Below are 20332 nucleotides of genomic sequence, written 5' to 3'. Positions count from 1 at the left end.
TGAAAGCTCAAAACCCAACAAATAATTCGAGCTGACCTTGAGAAGGCATGCGGGTTGCCCAGTGACAACCTCTACGTGGAATATATTTCTGGTAATAGAAATTAGTTACTATGGTGAACCCTGCAAACTACAAGTTATACACCTTGTCAGTAAAGAAAAAGCATTGATCCTATTCTGGTGTATTTAGATGAAAGAGTAAGTATAAGATTCGAGGAAAAGGTAATGATTTCTGCCTGCAATTGTATATTTAATATATTTAACAAAACAAGATCAGAAATTAAAAGAATGCACCTGCACAAGAAATTGCATCTACATACACATTCGCAGAAGTGAGCACAAATTTCCTTACATTTTGTTGTACTTCATGTAGTCACTATTGTGGAAGTGTTTTGCAATTCCAATTCAGATCCAGTCTACATATTCTGTCGAAATCTTTGGCTTTCTTTTGGGCTTCTGGTACCTGTTGTTCTCAAACTTTGCCTTGGAGATTAAAGAATCAAGTAGAAGTGTTTCAGTTAAGTCAAATGGGTTGTTCAAGGCACTGCAAGAATATGTGAAACAAAATAGTCAACTAAAGTCCAGAAGTAATTGCTAAGTAATTTCTTATACAAGTTAAAAGAGGATCACAGTTTTCCTATTAAATTTCATTAACCTCTGGAATATATTCTCCAAGACTGCCCGTTGAGCAGGCGTGACATAGTGTATGCATCTCCTTGGGCACTGTCCAACAGCGAGCTGGACAAGGTAGTCATTGCCATGGTCTGAGAATGAAAAAAAACAAGTAGAAATAAGTAGTTAAAAAGTCTCCTTTTGCATGTATCCAGATATGACCATCAAGAATGAACAATTTTGATACTTGGCAATCATACTCTGAGTGAATACACCCCTTCCCTATTGGTCTTGTGTTGGAAATTTTAAGAAACAAAGATATCTACATGTATCAACCACACAAGTCCACGTGATATAGGTTAGAAATTTGCAGTGACTTATCCATATCAGTATCAGCTACTGATGCTCAATTTCGAGGGGCTAATACCACAAATGTTTTTATTGGTTTCTTTCTTGGTGGAAACATAGTATCAAATGTTGAAATGATAACATAACTAGTTATGGCAGTATGAGATTTGGAAATAAATTTAAGATTTCTTTTAAATTTTTTATTTTAAAATATTTTTATTTTTATTTAATTTTAAGAGTTTAAAAAAGTTTTTATAGATTTTTAGGATAAGTTAGGTCATTATTTTATAAAAGAGGTTGAATTCCTTATAGTAATGATTAATAATATTTTTTTCCTCTTCAGTGAGTTAAGATTTTTTTTTGTACAATTTGATCTTGTGTACTAATGATCTTTCAGTTTAATAATATTTTTCATGTTCAATGAGACGAGATTTTTTATATATAGATTTTCGTTGCACCAAATGGTATTAGAATCAAATATCCTGGTAGTTTGCTCAATTCATCCTCTCGTGAAGAAATTAATTCTCAGCACAAGCTCAATTTCTCCTTTCAATCCCTTTGGTGAACCCCTCGAAAAAACTTTCCACTTTCTTGCATCCCAACCTGAAACTAATCGTCTCCACACATAATTGTTCCATAAGCAATAGTTCACAAGTCACCTCTATCCCAGTGCTCTGCACAAGACTCCCCATGCTTTAGAAAAGTTTGTTATAAAATTTAAGAAGTAAGCTAGCTCGTTATTTTATAAAGAATTATTCTGATTGCCGGTTTATAAAAGGGGTTAAGATCTCTTATACTAATGATCTTCAATTCAATAATATTTTTTCTTCTTAGTGCGTCGAGAGTTAAAGTTTTTCTGTGGTACAATTTTTTGTACTAGATCACACAACAACTGCAACATTGACCACAAGGTCTATCACAACTAGAGATTGGCTACAAGGATCTTAACCAACTGTTAAATCTAATTAGTAATACAAATTGTAAAATTTAATTTGTAGGGAATATTTTGAACCAAATTGAGGCACCAATAAGCTAGTTGTCCGAAGTTCATATGCCAACTATAGTAACTTCATGTAATTCTATAAATTCGATGCCTATAAACTAAAATTATTTGGTCTGGAAATACAAATTCTGGAATGTGCAAAATCCGGCAGAGACTATAAAGACTGACCTTGAGAAATTACATGAGCTGTACCATTCTCAACACAGAAGGCAAAGGCCTCAGGTGCTGTCTTAACACAAGAATATGGACATCCTGCACATAGGATATTCAACTAAAATGTCATTTATCCGGAAAAATACAAGGAAATTTATTAAATAATTTAAGGGAGTTCAGAAGCTAGGGAAGATGACGCGGCACGAAGCAAGTTAAGTAATGAAATTTATAAAATATGCAAATTAAGTAATCTAAGGGTACTAATGAAGCACTATAATGATAATAACTTACACTATGACAGTATGACAAGCAAATGAAAACTAAACAAAGTAGGATTTATGAGAAAACTAGTTAAATGTAGAAAATTGATGCAACAACCAAGCCTTTATACCACTAAGTAAGGTCGGCTACATGGATCCTTTTACACCATTGGGTTCAGTCCTCTACTACATCCTCATTTATATTTTAAATAAATTTTATCCTATTTTATCATTGTTAATCAAGTCTTCTTTGATCCTCCTCTTCCTCGATTAATGTTCATATTTATCATGGTCTTATATTACCTAATTGGAGCATTTATTGGTTACCTAGCTATATGTTCATAACATCTTAAACGTGTCTCTCAGAATTTTTCCTCAATAGGTACATCTCTGATTTTCTCTCTAATGTTCTCATTTTTTATTATGTTCTTCCTCGTATGTTCGCACATCCACCGTAACATCCTTATTTCTACGACTTTTATCTTCTGCTCGTGTGTTCAATTCATAACCTAGCATTCAACATTATATAACATAGCAAGTATAACCATCATTTTTTGAAAACTTCCCTTTAAGAATGCCTAATGCTCTCTTCCATTTCAACTATCCTGCTAGTATCCTATGTAAATTATCTCTATCAACCCCTCCATCATTTTGCAAAAATAATCCTATATACTTAAATCTCTCATCTCCATATATTATGTCTTTACTCTACTAAACATAAAACCTTTTACTAAAGTGTCTCATTGACCAAAATAATGTCCCCTACAAACAACATGTACCATAATAACATGCTTTAGATGTGTCCACTTAGTTCATCCATGGCTAGTATAAAAAGATATGGTCTTAGAGTTGATAGCCCTATCTTCATAGAAAACACTTCAGTTGATCCACTTGAAGTCTTCACTCTTGTCATTACATCCTCATACATATCTTTAATTATTTCAATATACTTTACACAACTATCTTCCTTTATCCAGGCTTGGGATCGACCATGGCGGAGTTTATTCACCATGGATGAAGTTATGTAGAAAAATGATAACCAACAAAATTAAATGGAAGTAATTTTCAATGAGGAAGGATTTTTACCAGGGTAATGCAAACCTATTCTCTTACCAAAGTACGTTGTGCCAGTGTCCATATGATGATATCTTCCTTAAAAAAATCTTAAAATCTAGGTGTTGTATCTTTATCTTTCAACTAAGATCTAATATGTAATTTCACAAATTAGCAAAATGCCATATCTTAATTATTTAGATGTGGGGAACGATGGCTTGGGGAATTAGAGGTTGTTGTGCATGAGTAAGGGAACAAAGGGGACATCAAAATAGGAATTTCTCTATAATACTATTTGATGTAGCAAGACCAAATAGTGCTACCAGATATAAACTCTCAATGAACAAAGAGGAAAAATTTATTAAACTGAAACATGAATGAATACAAGGAATCTAACCCCTTTTATAGACCAAGAAAATAACTTAAAGTCTTTGTAAAAAGACGACTTGATTATTCTAAATCTCTAACAAATCTAAACAACTCTTTTAAAATTTAAAAATTAGATAACAAAAGTTAAATAACTGAATTGGTAAAAAAGTAACATTAAAAACCCTAACTATGTCACAAGAATTAAAGAATTATCATAATTAGTTATTTACCTCAAGAAACAATTATCAAAAAGATACCTTTACCAAAGCATTGAAACTCGTTAATGAAAAGATCATAAGCTTCACATTCTGGTTCTTCAAAGGGATCAGTTCCTGGCCTACAGGAAATTTTCAATGAAAGAACCAACCTCAAAATATTGCCATATTTATTCTCTCTTGACAAGGAAGCTAAGATACTATGTTATATTAGCAAGTTATTGCGACTATCAGATTTCATGAATAATGATCTGATAGTTAATTTACATTCATGCAACATTACTTGGATATCATTAAAACATCTAGTTCACAGGAATAGATGGTTATTCTTTTCCTAATAAATCCTGACAAAACAGTTGTGCCAGTGTTATGCTACACAATGAATATAGAATACCAATTTAGATAGAAGCGTATTCAATCCCAGTCTTGCCTAGTTATGCATTTAATTAATAATATCTATATTATATACTTATTCTGATATTTTGAGTTAGTCTCTTTTGAATGAAACTTTTAGTTGTAGGGATATTCAGGTCTTGTAGAAAGAATTCATCGTTTATTACTTGTGCAGTTCCTGCAAACCAACATAGGAAAGAGAATGGAACTCTAATTCCGTTACAACATTGACTAAGCTGTTGAATACATACTAATAGCTTGCAAATGATGTTTGAAGAAATAGGCAACAAGTCTTGTCCGCTCAATTGAATGAATACTGAATCTAACATAACTGAAATTAATAAAGAAGAGGTAATTATGTGCCCTTTTCTTTCAAAAGGCATATCCAATAAGTATATAAGATTTTTTTTTTTCTTTTATCAACAATAAGAAGATATGAATAAGGATAGAAGTAGAAATCAGAAATAACCATGTATCAAAAAGTTTAGCAGATCAAACAGTCTAGTTATATATCATAAACTAATTAAGAGACAAATAAAGCCATTCTGACATGTTAACACTAAATTTTCTAACAGGAGTTGCATGTAGATAAACTTGGTAATTTGGAACTCAGCTCTACCTTAAGTAAGGCTCATCTTGGTGCTTTTTTGACAATATCTGCAATCATCAATATAAAATCAGTTAGTGGATATCTATTAGATTATAAAAACACTATAAATTGTTATATGGAAGAATAGATTGAATCACATTATAATACAAGTTTTTGGTGATGTCATTGTATTCACAAATGCCATGCAGTTTTAATGGACCTAATGAATTGTGTTCTTGAATTTCTTGGATTGGTTTGTAATTATATTCATTGATGATATTTTGGTCTATTCCAAATCAGAGGTAGAGCATAAGTGTTATCTCAGATTAGCTTTGGGGACCTTGTGGAAGGAAAAGTTGTACACCAAGTTCTCTAAGTGTGGTTTATGTCTCGCTCAAGTGAGCTTTTTGGGGCACTTAGTGTCCAGGGATGGAATTTCCATAGATCCTCATAAGGTGGACATTCTCACTAGGTGGGAGCAACCAAAAGTCAAAAGTTTTCTAGGCCTAGCAGGTTACATGTGGTTTATGGAGAGCTTCTTGAAGATTGTCATGCCATTGATTCGTTTAACTAGGAAAGGAGTAAACTTTATATGGAATGAGGCATGAAAAATTGTTTCCAAGCACTAAAGAGACTGATGAGTGCTCAAGTCTTAGTAGCGCCATCAAGGAGTGATGGGTTGACCCTTTTCACCAACACGTCCATTAAGAGTTTAGGCATAGTCTTGATGCAGCACAATAAAGTAGTAGCTCATTTATCTTGCTAGCTTAAAGAGCATGAGTAAAACTCCCAATTCACGATCTAGGATGGGTCATCTTCTTTGCCTTAATTTGGTGACTATGATCATGTCATTAGTTATCATCTAGGGAAAGCAAATATGGTTGCAGAAGCCCCTACTAGGAAGTTCAGAGGCTCGATTATGTGCAGTGGTGACATATGTAGTTAGATAGTTTTCTGAGTTGAATTTGGTCAAGATTACGCAAATGCAGAAGGGAATCTTGGCTAGCTTGATAGAAAGTCTCCTTTGGTAGATCAAATTTAGAGTTGTCAATCAAATAACCTTCTTGCTAATAGTTTACATGGAGTTAGATCATGAGGGAAAACCGAGTTTCTCTCAAGGAAGAGATTCAAAGTTGATTCCAAGGCAAAATGTGTGTTTTGAAAGCTCATGAGGTTAAGGAGAGATTATTGGAGGAGACCCACAAGTCAAGATTGACAGTCCACCCAGCTAGCACTACAAGATGTACTGGGATCTTAAAAAGCTCTAATGGCGGTAAGGAATGAAGTGTGATATTGTAGAGTTTGTAGTTAGGTGTTTGATATGTCAAAAGATCAACAAAGAGCACTGGATTCAATTGCTTTGTTATAAAGGTTACCAATACAGGAGTGGAAGTGGGAGAATGCCATGATGGATTTTGTCAAAGGCCTTCTTCTAAAGTTCCAAAAGGGGTGAGATTCGATCTGGGTGATAGTGGTTTGGTTGATCAAGGCAGCGTGCAATATACCTATTTGGAAGACAATTTCCTTACACCACCTAGCTAGATTATATTGCAAGGAGATTATTAAACTGCATTGCATTGGGTGCTACTGAGAGTGGTTTCAAATTGAGATCCATTGATCACTTTAAGGTTTTGGAAGCCTTCAGGGAGCCATGGGGAAAGAGCTGAGATTTAAAACTCCTTTTCACCCTCATCCTGATAGGCAGTTAGAGAGAACAATTCAAACACTGGAGAACATAATATAAGTGTGTATTCTTAATTTTTGCGGCACTTAGGAAACCATCTTCATCTCATGGAGTTTGTTTACACTAACACATGAAGTTTGTTTACACTAACAGTTTCATGTTTCTATTTGGATAACACTGTTCGATGCATTGTATAGGCAAGCCAGTAGGTCTCCAAATCTTTGAGAAGAAGCAAGAGAACATGCCTATTGGGGTCTAGTTAGTGTAGATAGACATAGAATTGGTTTGGTTGATTAATTGACTACCCAAACTGACAGAAGAGTTATGTAGACCTTACATGTCGTGAGTTAGAGTTCGTTGTGGGTGACCATGTGTTTCCATGTGTTTTGCCTCTGAAAGGGATGAAGCAATTTGGTATCAGTAGAATTAGCCTCTAGGTTTATGGGGTTTTTTTAGATTTTAAGAGTCAATTGGTGCAATGGCATACAAGTTGGCTCTAACTCCCGTTTTGGCAGTGTTCATGATGTCTTTCACATGTCAATACTGCAGAAGTATATTCTTAATCTCATGTATTGGAGAGCATGTCATTATGAAAACCATTGGATTGTCATCCTAGATTGTAAGGAGCATCAACTGAGGAATAAGATCATTAGATTGGTGAGAATGAAATGGCAGCATCACTCAAATATCGAAGCCATGTGGGAGCAAGAGGATGATATGCCATATCACTACCCTCTTTTCATCAAGTAACTAAAATTTGGGAACCAAATATTAATTATGAGGGGAGGATGTAATATTCCCAAACTTTAAATAGTTGATAACTATTATTTCTTTAAATGCTTAGTTGATATATTATTCCCAAACTTTTGATACTAAGCTTGCAGCCGTACTTCTGTAGGCCTAAAGGAAGGAATGAACAGATACACAAATCGCATAGTCTAAGAACAAGAAACACAGAGGTTCTAGAATTATAACAATCAAATGATGGAGCAAAAGAGAGGGATGGGAAGCCGCGAAGATACAGACTTGCAGCCGATACTGGAAGGGAGGGAAAGTCATGCATGATAAAATCATATTTTATATGGGTGGTAATACAATAATAATGAAGGAAACATAAAAGAGAAATGCCATATATGCATATATGGCAAATGCTAAGATGGCATAATATCATAGTGAATTGGAAAAATATCTAAGATGAATTGGGAAATAATTGAGTTGAATAAAAGAAAAAGACTGTTCGTTAACATTAACTGCTGAATAATTGCAACATAACCAAGAGCTCAATGGATTTAATCTCTTCAATGTTTACTACTCATCACTAATCATATGGTTTTAGGTGGTCTAGTGTGTCAATAAAGAAGGTTTAAAGAATCAAATCCTGTTGTATGCCTAATAAAAGAAAATCATTATTCAACTGTTTAGATTCCAAATTATTCATATTAATTCCATATTTATTTGCCTGTATTCTCCTCCTCTTATTTGTATTGCATGCTCACTATAGCTAGTAATAAATTTCTCTATTTAAATGTGTTGTTCATTAGTTTTGCCCTATGTTACTCGAACTCTCATACAAGTACCCGATACAAGTATGGATCCATCCCGGTGTCAGACACATGATTTTCTATAAAGACATAGGGACGAGACTCGTCAAAAAAGAATCAAATTTAGAGGATACAACAAATCTTAATATAAAAGTTAGGTAACTTATACTAACTAATATAAGATAATAAATATTACTTAAAATACAACTAAATAACTTATAACTTAAGGTATATAATTATAACACAATCCTATGAGTTTGATTTATATAACCTTAATAACCAATATATAACTTAACTACCATATTTGACTTAAGGAATATAACTTATATAACAATATAATGAGTTGCAAATACATAACTATGTTATATATAAAGTTGTTGGCTAATATATAATTTAACTATGTCATATAAATTATAATATAAGATCTATAGAATATAACTAAATACTTTTACCCCTAACCCAAATATTGATCATTTCAATCTTTCTCATGATGCGAAGTAGAGGCCCAACACGACATGAAGAACTCATTCTCTTGATGCAAAGATAAGAGACACCATTGGAATCCAAGTGGCAAAGACTTTATCTTTCCTAGAAACACTAGCAGAGTTATCCTCCTCCCTGTGTGACGCCAGCAAACTCAACTTCTCTCCCTCCACATGATGCCACCAAACCTGCTAGCTAAGAAACCAATATATAGGTAAGCTTCCTGCATTTCTTCTTCTCGTGCTCTCAAAAAGAAGTCCAACTAGTAGGACTTGTTCTGCTATAGCAATCGACACTCTGAGATGCTTCTTGAGTTAATGCTGCATTGGCATACCTAGGATTTGGCTTCCGCTGCCTGCTTGATCTTCGTAGTTGCGGCTGTGACGTAGTTTCTTCTCTGACTTCTTGTTAGCTCGGTTGCTCTTGTTCTGAAGTTCTGCAGTGCACACCAAGAAGCACAAATGCCAATTCTAAGAGTTTTGTCTTTATATAAAATTAGTCTCAGCCTTTTCCCATGTCAACTAAAGGTACTCAGCAAGTTCCTCCTGTTATATTTTATAAAGCTTCATGTTCATAGAAAATGGTTTTCTCCTCTTTCCTATAAGCTTTTAACTCTTTGATTCAAGCTTTCTGTGATTTACAGAAAATGTTTTTATGGAATTTTTTAGAATAATGGAAGAAGATTGATCTGTATTTTCTTACAGTGAAAAAAATGATACACATTTTCTTGTCAATTTTTCTATTTTCTGTATCATCAGTTGGAAGACAATATCTCAAGATGTAATTTTGAAAACAAAAATTATGAATTACCTCATATGCCTTTATAACACGTTTTATCAATGTTTCTGCTTGTCTCTTGTCCTTAGACAAATCTGGATGAAATTCCTTGACCTGAAACAGGAAATATTTCCTAATCAAACCTTATCAATTAAGCTATTTTACAAATTCAGATATTCTAGGCACTAGAAGGCACAAATAAGTTTAGATGTTTTCCATGGAAATAATTTAAAATATTTTTCGAGGAAATAAATTATCATACAATTGCAATGAACCAAGTCATTTGGATTAAGAAATGAACCATTGTAAAGTTATGGTGGAGAACATTATATTATTAAAACTTGTCAAAACTAGAATATTATATGATTTACTTCTAGATTTTGAGATGGGCAGTCAGATAGGACATTCACGAAGATTTTTTAAGACCTTGTGCCTTAGACCTGGGTCATTGTTGGGGTGCACAATTGCACTTAGTTGGGGTTTGCTTATAATACCAGTTATCACTCTATCATTTAGATGGCTCCATTTGAACTCTTTTGTGGAAAAATTGTTGATCACTTGTATGGTGGGATGAGGTTGGTGAAAGGAAGCTCACTGGTCGTGAGAGAGTGCAAAGAGAAGCAGAAGTAGTAGACTATTCGGAAAAGACTATTGACAAAATCAATAAAAGAGTTATACTAATTGCTGCATCTCTAGAATTCAATGTAGGCTTTCATGTTTTTTTATAAGTGATGTGCATAGATTATATACACTTTTATGCATGTTTTGACGCACATCTACTTGTATTTCATTAGTATAGTCTATGTTTATTGCATCCTATTTAATTATAATATCGTACTTCCATTATATTCTATTCAGAAATCTGCTTTTGCTTGTTTTGATTGATAGAACACGATTTAGAGTGAAAACGGAGCAAAAGACGCACACTGGAGCAACTTGTGAAAATTCAGCTCAGGTCATGTGAAACCACACGGCCGTGTGGTCTTGCCCGTGCCAAATCAAGCCTCGGCTGTGTGGATTCACACGGTCGTGTGAGGTCCCCAGAGAGCAAGAAGAGCATGACCGTGTGATTCCACACGACTATGTGAGATGTCTAGAGGCTGGCCGTGTGGGTGCCACACAACCATGGCACAGGCCATGCCAGGCTCATGTCCTGCCCTATTTAAAGGGTTTTTCTCCCCTTTTGGGGAATCTATGGCTTGGGGGTTCATCCCCATTCCTTGGGGGAGGGTTCTCCCCCTTGGAGGAATCCTAGATCTTCCATCTTCTTCGCCGATCCGTCCATCTCCGAAGCAAGGGAGCGCTTCCACGGATGCTACGCTTCAAAGATAAACATCTCTTCTCTCTATCTCCATGTATTGAGGTGCAGTTTGCTTTATTCTTCGTCTTTGAATTGTAATCCCTTGTAATGGAGTAGATTCTCTAAATCTAGGATATAGGAAATATCTATGATGTGATGTATGAACTATATATTTGGACATCTTCTTCTGCTATGAAGTGTTTATATCATGTTATATATGTATTGTGCCTTGTATGTGTTTGACGAAATATGTGTGACGTCAATTCATGTAGATGTGAGGAATTTGTCTCTATATTAAGGTTGCTACTAGACTGGATAACCAGGGGATCCTTAGTGACAGATAATACTCATTCAACCGGACATATTATGTCATTAGTGACAGAGGGCATCGATACTTACCCACTTTCTAGAGTCAAAAGATCTTAACATGGGGACTCATCCTTGTTAGGGAATTCTAATTAGAGTGGATACTCTAGTGCTACCGTTAGGAAGTACATTAGATAACTCTAGCGATTGTATGACCGGGGGGGCCTGTGATAGAGGGTAACCCTTTAACCGAATTTTCTATAGTTACTTCTTTACTTAATGGCGTTAGAACTTGGATAGACTCTCCGGTGCGACTTTCGCAGGATTGTACCGGACTTTAGTTAGAATCCCTACACGAGTGTAAGCATGCAGTTAGAAAGATGAACAATGCATAGGGACAGTAACTAGCATCATAACAAAACCGAAATCCTAGCATCTATCATTCATCCCCTTCCAAGATCATCTCTTATTCCTTCTCTCTCTCCATTCTCTCTTTCTTCCTCTCTCTCCTTCTCCTTAATCTTTCTCTTACTTTCCCTTTGCCAACCAACCTTCGATTGTCTAGATAGCTTACCGTGCGGAGTTAACTAGTGCTTAATCAATAGTCTTTGTGGCTACGATATCTTTTGTATTTGATGCGGCGATAGAGGGCGGCCCACCTGGCACGGGGTCAACCGCCAGGGGGAGGTCAAAGTCAAGATGGTCAACGCCCAAATGTCAAAGAGTCGAACGGAGGATAAATGCAACGGTCGATCGAGACAGGTGGGGCTCGATCAGCGGGGTACATGTCCGAGCGGACAATCCTTCCAACTCGGGAGAATACCATAAGCAGGCACTCAAGTCATATTATCGAGACGCTGAGGGAGACCGGATCATTTTGTTCGAACAGAGGAAGGTGGGCTACTACACAGACACCGCACGGAAGGGCAACTGAAGTTGATAGAGCAGAGGACTTCCGGCTGAGTGGCTACCCACTTGGCCAAGCAGCGGGACCTGACCGTGGACAGAGTGCAGTCTTCGTCGAGTGGCTGATCCGCTAGACCAAGAAGCAGGACGGTGGTCCTCACGACATCCTTTCATAGAACAGTGGAGGACGTGGCCCCGAACATGTTGGAGAGCGCGGCCACGAACGTGGCGGAGAACATAGCCACGAATATATCGAAGAATGTGTCCACGCCTCAAGGAGAGTGTACGTCGCCCACCAGGACTCTATATAAAGGGGAGCCCATCATCGGCGGAGGTACGCGTGATTTACTGTTTACGCACAATTCTACTGTTTCATTTCTTCTCCACATTCCGATGACTAACTTGAGCGTCGGAGGGTCAAGGCTGAGGACCCCTTCCCTGGCTCGGTACTGACGTTATTTGTTTTGCAAAGCGGAGCAGATTCCACATCTAGTCAACGAAGTCGCCACATCCCAACTTTCCACTCGCCCGCTTTCGGACAAGACCAATATTATTGACGACGTAACCGTGAACTTATGGTACGTAACAAGTTTTTGGCACAGTTGTCGTGGACTGTTTCTGATTAATATTAATTGATTAGCATATGAGTTTCTCTTAACATTTTTCTTTTTCTTTTACTTTTTGCATTTTCTTTCCTATTTTCATTAGACACTTTCCTTCTTGTTTTTAAATTCTGTATTTTTTTTAGAATCAATACAAAAATTGGTTGAGTGCCTTGATTATTTTAGATCTCTTATATTCATGTGCTATGTGATGAGTACTCATCGTGTGTTGTGAGTTTATTGCTTTTGTTTCAGGTGAGATCAGAAATTTTCTTTAGCCATGGATTGGTATTCTTGACAACTTAGAGGGCTCAATGCAAGAGATAGTTCAAATGACAAGCAAAATGTGAGCAACTGCACAACATGTGGTAGTCTAACTCATCCGTCTACCATGTGTCACCTCTTCCAAAATGAAGCTAGCCTTTCCACAGAACCAACTCATGCTATCTGAACAGTTTATGCCAGTTCATCCTATCCAGCTGCTATATGTCACCTCTTCCAAAATACTGTTACCTCCTCCACGGAACTTCAGAATCTATTCCAACTTGTGCATCAAGACATGTATGATTCGGTTCCTAGTACTTCTAGCTACGACTAAGGTGATCAACAAATTCAGAACTTTCAACCTCAGCACACTTCAGAGGAGGATGAGCAACATATCTTTGACTCACCTTAACACTACAATCAAGATGGGATGGATTATCAGAATTTTGAGTACAACAACATTCAAAGTATTGACCAGTCTTCTCAAGCAAATCAGAGTCCATCAAAATTTCAAGATGAATCACTGTTAGATGGACCAGAACAATTGCAACATTATGAGCTGACTGACTGGGAGGACTCCCAAGACTTAGATATTCCTACTCCTAGTAAGATGAAAACCAAAATGCAAGAATTAGAAGAGCTCTTGAGGAAAGAGGGGATCTTGTTTCTCCGATCTCTATCGCAAGATGATGTGTCCAGTCCAAATTCAGAGTCTCAGTTGAAGGGGATGGAATGTAAAGTTGAAGGCGACTGCGATCATGATTCTGCAGCTCTACAGGACTCTTCTACTACTTTGCATGGTGTTGATGTATTTGATGATACTCTGGACACTGATAGGACGTTGATGCGTCTTCAACCAACCTTGCTATTGTTCTTGCTGCAACTTCTAATAGTAAATGCTTGAGTGATGATGGGATTATAGAGGAAGCAGATGTTAATATTTGTGTGCAGCCCTCTAAGTGGGAAGTGGTAGAAGTTAGAGACCCCAAGGCTGGACACTCCCACCTTTGCCTATACTTCACTTTCATCAGAAAAAGGTCTGAACATCAACTGTGATCACCATGCTCTTAGCCTGGGTACTTCAAGCAGTGTATGAAATGTCGTTTCGTGCTGCCCGGCACGGGCGATTTTTACCGTTCCGCCGGACGGTGTCCCCGTCTCGACAGCGCCGGAGGAGACGCGGGACGCCTCCGTTGGCGCCGGAGGAGACGCAGGACGCCTCCGGTGGCGTCCCGTGACGCCTTCGGCACCAAAGGCATCGCCGAAAGCTTCCGGCGACCCTACCGGCGCCGCCGGAGGCATCCGGCGACACTTCCGGCGCCACCGAACACCGCCTGCGGGATCGCGGGCGATCTCGCGTATGCGCGATTTTTTTTTTAATATTTATTTATTTTATTTAATTAATTAAACTAAACAATTCCTAAGGAGGACGTGGGTTATTTCGAAGAGGCTTTTATAAACCCTAATTAAATTATCCTAATAAAATATATAAAAAATATATTTAAAATTAAAATAAATTTTATTAATTAATATTCTTAAAAAAATAATATTGTAAATTTAATTTAAAATTTTTAAAAAATATAATAATTCTTATTTATATTCTAATATTTTCTTTATTATTTTAAATTTCATTTAAATTTTTAAAAAAAATTTAAAAATTCTAAAAAAAATTTTAAAATTCTAATTTTTTTTAAAAGAATTCTAATAAATTATATTTATATTCTGATATTTTTTAAATTTTTTTACTCGATATTTTTTTGCTATTTAAAATATGTATTATTTAATTAATAATTAATTAAATGAATAAATAATTAATTTATATAATTATTATTAATATAAAGTAATATCTTGTATTAATTTATATACTTATTATTATTATTATTATTATTATAATACTTCCATTTTAATTTAAATTATTGATATATCAATTATATTTAAATAAAACTATTTTTAATTATTTTTTCTAACAATATTAAATTATTCAATAATTGAGAACTTATAATAAATCAATATACAATTTATTTTTATATAAACCATAAACATATTTATCTTATAATTACTATAGATAAATAAAAAAATACCGAAACTTTATCGGCACGGTACGATACGATACCAAAACCGTATCGTTCCGGTCTGAGACCGAAACCTCGGCACGGGTCAAAATTTTAAACCTTGACTTCAAGTGAACCTTCTCCAACCGTCAAGAATAATCTTTAATGAGAAGAAGAAGGAGAGAGCAACTCCACAAGATGTGATTCCCATGATGAAAACTCACTCCGCATTATGGGCCATTAGCAGGAAAGTCCGGAGGTATCTCACTCCGACAAGATCACGATTTAAGCGAACCAAATAAGGAGTCGAGCTAATGACCTAAAACAAGCGCTCCTTGGGAGGCAACTCAAGTTCAATCTTGCTTTCATTTTAGTTTTAGTTTCTTCACTTCGCTCATAATAACTCTAATCCCTCTACTTAATTTTTCTTGTCTATTTCTTTTTGTAGGATTCAAAGTTGTGGAGGATTGTAAATCACATGTAGGGAAGTATCTTCAGAACATGAATGTCTCAACCATTTGGAGCTTATCACTTGACAACTTCTTTAATTTCAAAAAAATCTTCTCCATATTTCATTTCTAGTTTTCATTAGAACAATAAAAAGTTTAAGTCTGGGGATGTATAGGTTTAGGTTAGTATTTGTCATATTTGTTAGTTTTTGCTTATTTCTTTTAATAAATTTTTTCAAGTTGCATAACTCATCATGTCATTATTATTTATTCCTCATAGTAAAATGCTAGCACGTTTCATTTAGATATTTATGTTATGTAATTTGGTATGCTAGTATATGTATTGATCTATGTTTTCTTATCCATAGTAGCATGAAGTGTGCATTGTTATTACTAGAAGAATTTGAATATGGGTCTAGTTTTAGGATCTCTTCACATTATTCTTGACTTTGATGGTAGAAATTTTTGAAAATAGTCATGATTCATATAACCGAACTAGTACTCTTGCTTCTATGGTGACCTCTCAACTACATTTTGGTTACTGGATAAACTCAGATCATGCAAGCTCATTTGAAAAAATCAATCCCTAAAAAATATGAAGGTTTGTTCAAGTTTGATACTTTGCAAACATTCAAAAGAAAAAAAAATATGTATAATAAGGGATAAAAAATAGTTATCACGAGTGGAAACTAGTAATTCACCCCTTTGAGACCGAGTTAGATTACTGGGGAAATAAATGATATAGTTCTCTTGGTACTGAATATTCCTTTGAGATCTTGTGTAGATGATGCATAGCATTTTTGTGGGGGGATGAACCTTGCGAGTGGTGGGTAAGTGTCTATCGCCGAAAGTACGAGGAACACAGTTAAATAAAAAATTGACTAGGCTTAGAGATTGACACTTGAGAAAGTTAAGTCACTCATCGCACTGAGCACGGAGAACTTCTACTTAGGTCACACTCAAATAATTTTTGTATTATGCTCATTAATGAAACTATATGATATGTTTATATTGATTCACTAAGGATCATTACATGTCATCTACGCATATAAATCTAGATTGCAGGTTTTGCTTGAAGACAAGCAAAGGTTTAAGTCGGGAGTGAGATGTACGTAGATTATATACACTTTTATGCATGTTTTGGCGTACATCTACTTGTATTTCATTAGCATAGTCAATATTTATTGCACCCTATTTTATTATAATGTCGTACTTCTATTATATTATGTTCGGAGATCTGCTCTTTACTTATTTTGATTGATAGGACGCAATTTAGAACGAAAATAGAACAAAAGACGCACATTGAAGCAACTTGTGAAAATTCAGCTCAGGTTGTATGAAACCACACAACCATGTGGTCTTGCCCGTGCCAAATCAAGCCTCGGTCGTGTGAACTCACACGATCGTGCAACAATCCAAAGGGAAGAAGACCACAGTAGTGCTAATTTACACGACCGTGTGAACATTCCAGAGGCAAAGCAGTACTGAATCAAAACGGCCGTGCCACATTCCAGAGGCAGAACAGACCTCGGTCGTGTGGATTCACATGGCCGTGTGAGGTCTCCAAAGAGCAAGAAGAGTATGGTCGTATGCTTCCACATGGCCGTGTGAGATGTCCAGAGGTTGGCCGTGTGGGTGCCACACGGCCATGGCACGGGTCGTGCCAGGCCCGTACCCTGCCCTATTTAAAGGATTTTTCTCCCCTTTGGGTGAATCTTTGTCTTGGGGGTTCATCCTCATTCCTTGGGAAAGGGTTCCCCCTTGGAGGAACCCTAGATCTTCCATCTTCTTCATCGATCTGTCCATCTTCGGAGCAAGGGAGTGCTTCCAAGGACGCTACGCTTCAAAGATAAGCATCTCTTCTCTCTATCTCCATGTATTGAGTTGTAGTTTGCTTTATTCTTCGTCTTTAGATTGTAATCCCTTGTAATGGAGTAGATTCTCCAGATCAAGGATATAGGAAGTAACTATGATGTGATGTGATATATGAACTATGTATTTGGACATCTTCTTGTGCTATGAAGTGTTTATATCATGTTCTATATGTATTGTGCCTTGTATGTGTTTGATGAAATGTGTGTGAGGCCAATTCATGTAAATGTGAGGGATTTGTCTCTATATTAAGGTTGCTACTAGACTGAATAACCGGGGATCACCTTAGTGACAGAGGATACCCATTCAACCGGATGTATTATGCCCTTAGTGACAGAGGGCATCGATACTTACCCACTTTCTAAAGTCAAAAGATCTTAACATAGGGACTAATCCTTGTTAAAGAATTCTAATTGAAGTGGATATTCTAGTGCTACCGTTAGGAAATACATTAAATAACTCTAACGATTGTATGACCGGGGGGCCCTGTGATAGAGGGTAACCCTTTAACCGGACTCTAGAGTTGCTTCTTTATTTAATGGCGTTAGAACTTGGGTAGACTCTCCGGTGCGATTTTCACGGGGTTGTACCAGATTTTAGTTAGAATCTCTACACGAGTGTAAGCATGGAGTTAGGAAGATGAACAATGCATAGGAGCATTAACTAGCATCATAACAAAACCGAAATCCTAGCATCTATATCATTCATCCCCTTCCAAGATCATCTCTTATTCCTTCCCTCTCTCTATGCTCTCTTTCTTCCTCTCTCCTTCTCCTTAATCTTTCTCTTACTTTCTCTTTGCCAACCAACCTTCAATTGTCTAGATAGCTCATCATGCAAAGTTAACTAGTGCTTAATCAACAGTCAAGTACGATATCTTTTGTATTACTGACGACGTAACCGTGCACTTGCGGTATGTAACAATAAGTGTGTTCAACAAAAGGTGTAATGAGATTTGATAAAAATAAACATCTTGCACCAAGATTTATCAACCCTTTTGATATGCTTCAGTGTTTTGATTATGCCATTTACAGAGTTGCTCTGTCACTTGCCTTAGTATTCATGATGTATCTTATATCTACACATTGAGAAAATGTGTCAGACTCTTCTCACATTAAATTCTATCAACTACTTCAATTGTGAGAAGTTAATACATATATAGAGCAATCCATGCAAAGTCTAGAATGCAAGGTTCCTATGTTGTGTAATAGAAATATTCCCTTCATGAAAATGATACAACAATTATCATCCTCCATCAAAGAAGTTTTATGTGTCGCGGACGTTACTTTCAATGAACAATCATCTTACTTCACCACACCTTATCTAAAGAGAGAATTTCATATGACGAGATAAGGACAGAAATTTCTAACTCAACTTATCATTACTTCCAATGTCTAAGTCTATATCTAAGTCCATATCAAATCCTATTTCTGAATATGAGCATGAAAATCCCAACTATGATATTGAGAATGTGAGACTTGATAAGGTACACTTAGGAAGGAGATAGTCGTCCCTGACCTAATGCAAGTCCAAGAATCTAACTTAGAATCTAAGAATAAGTTTGATGTCAAGAATGCATTTTTGCATGAAGAACTAGAGGAAAATTTTATATGGAGGTCCCACCATGATATATAAATAATTTGGAAGCTCAAACTGTATGAAAGCCGACTTAAGCAATCACTACGGGCATGATTTACGAGAGTTATATGGAAGGGATCACACATTATTTATTAAACACTCTTCTCCAGGGGGAGTCACAACGGTCTTAGTATATATGAGTGACACAGGAAATGATGTGACTCACTCTAAGCAGGAGACTCTTATTTCCCAACAGAAATATTCAAATCTCCATAAAGAAAGATAAAACAGCATGTATCAATGCCAGGTAGAAAAACTTATTATTTATATGTCTCATACACGACCAGACATACCATACACAGTGAGTGTGATTAGTCAATTTATGCATAACCCAAAAAAGCTCATTTGCAATCAGCTCACACAGAGTACAGTTTCTCAAAGAATCATAGGGTATTTATTCAAAAGAAATGGAGGTTTGGTGCTAGAGCTTTTACAAATGTTGATTATGCTAGGTCAGTGGTTGACAGAAGCTCAACCACCAGATATTGCACCTTTTTTTTATGGTAACGACATGATATGTTGTATCATGTGGTAGTGCAGTCTAGTGCAGAGATAGAATTCCTAGCAATGTCTATTGGCATGTGTGAACTACTAATGTTGCAGTTTGTTTCTACTCATTTAAATAGATGATCAAGCGATAGCAAAGAAAAAGTGCGAGATGGATTCACCCGGGTACGGAAGGCCGCTTTGAGCTCGGCCTGGGAGCAACCGGCAGGGTCGACGCCGAGGATTTGGTACGGGGAGGCCGTCGGTGATGACGCCCAATCGACGCCATCTCTTTCTGCGCCGCTATTTCCGGCTCGACACTCGAATCTCCACGACCGACACCGCGGCTCCAAGTGTATTTTGGTGCGGTGCCGGGGCGAAGAAGGGCTCGTCCTGGTCGCCGTCGGCGTCGCCGCGCCGAAGCACAAGGAAGCGTGAGCCGAGATGGAACACCTGGCCACCACGCCCATGAAACAGATCGGACCAGAGGATGATCAACCGTCGAATTGTCTTTTATTACTATTTCCGACAAACGTTTGGTTCGCAACATTTCAATTAATCTCCACATTTCAAGAGCCACACGTTACAATTGAGTCAATGGATTATGCTTGGCTTAATGCCTGTTCGTACCAGATATCTAATTGATTGGAGGGGACAAATTTGTTACACTGGGTTAAGATATTAAATTTCAACGGATATAATTTGATGGTCGGTTATAAATTTATGAGTTACCTTCCTTAACATATAAAATAGGTAATCACTTTTTTTTTTACTGCACTTGGGTTAGTGATGCCAATTAAAATTATAATATATATTAAATAATTTTTATATATAACTAAATGTATTTTTTAATTATTCACATAAATATATGTATTTTTGATTTGTTTAATGTTTTTATACTTTTAAAATTTTAATAAGTTTTCATTTGATTGAATGTTATAAAAAATTTGTTTCTGTAGCATTTGCAAATGTTATTTTATT

At 36.3% G+C, this 20332-nt stretch overlaps 1 protein-coding gene across 1 annotated transcript; it reads right to left on the bottom strand.

The window, feature by feature from the left end:
- Positions 1-207: 207 nt before the first annotated feature.
- Positions 208-19875, bottom strand: LOC122045434. The gene is made up of 7 exons (XM_042605660.1): positions 19534-19875; positions 9511-9591; positions 5023-5060; positions 4053-4132; positions 2129-2212; positions 653-761; positions 208-541 (listed from the first exon to the last, which is right to left on the bottom strand). The coding sequence occupies exons 1-7, from the start codon at positions 19819-19821 to the stop codon at positions 403-405; spliced, it is 819 nt and encodes a 272-aa protein (XP_042461594.1). The 5' UTR covers positions 19822-19875; the 3' UTR covers positions 208-402.
- Positions 19876-20332: the final 457 nt, after the last annotated feature.

Source organism: Zingiber officinale, chromosome 2B (genome assembly GCF_018446385.1).
Source record: "Zingiber officinale cultivar Zhangliang chromosome 2B, Zo_v1.1, whole genome shotgun sequence".
NCBI lineage: Eukaryota > Viridiplantae > Streptophyta > Magnoliopsida > Zingiberales > Zingiberaceae > Zingiber > Zingiber officinale.
Note: the sequence above shows the minus strand (reverse complement) of the source record. Positions and strands in the feature narration are given on the sequence as shown.

Bases quoted from the DNA above. Each gene is read 5' to 3' on its own strand.
- LOC122045434 (XM_042605660.1), bottom strand. From the start codon at position 19,821: ATGGGCGTGGTGGCCAGGTGTTCCATCTCGGCTCACGCTTCCTTGTGC. The intron at 2,213-4,052 runs GTATCTTTTTGA...TCCTATGTGCAG, and splicing joins GTTTCAATGCTTTGGTAAAG to GATGTCCATATTCTTGTGTT. The intron at 762-2,128 runs GTCAGTCTTTAT...TTTCATTCTCAG, and splicing joins AGCTCATGTAATTTCTCAAG to ACCATGGCAATGACTACCTT.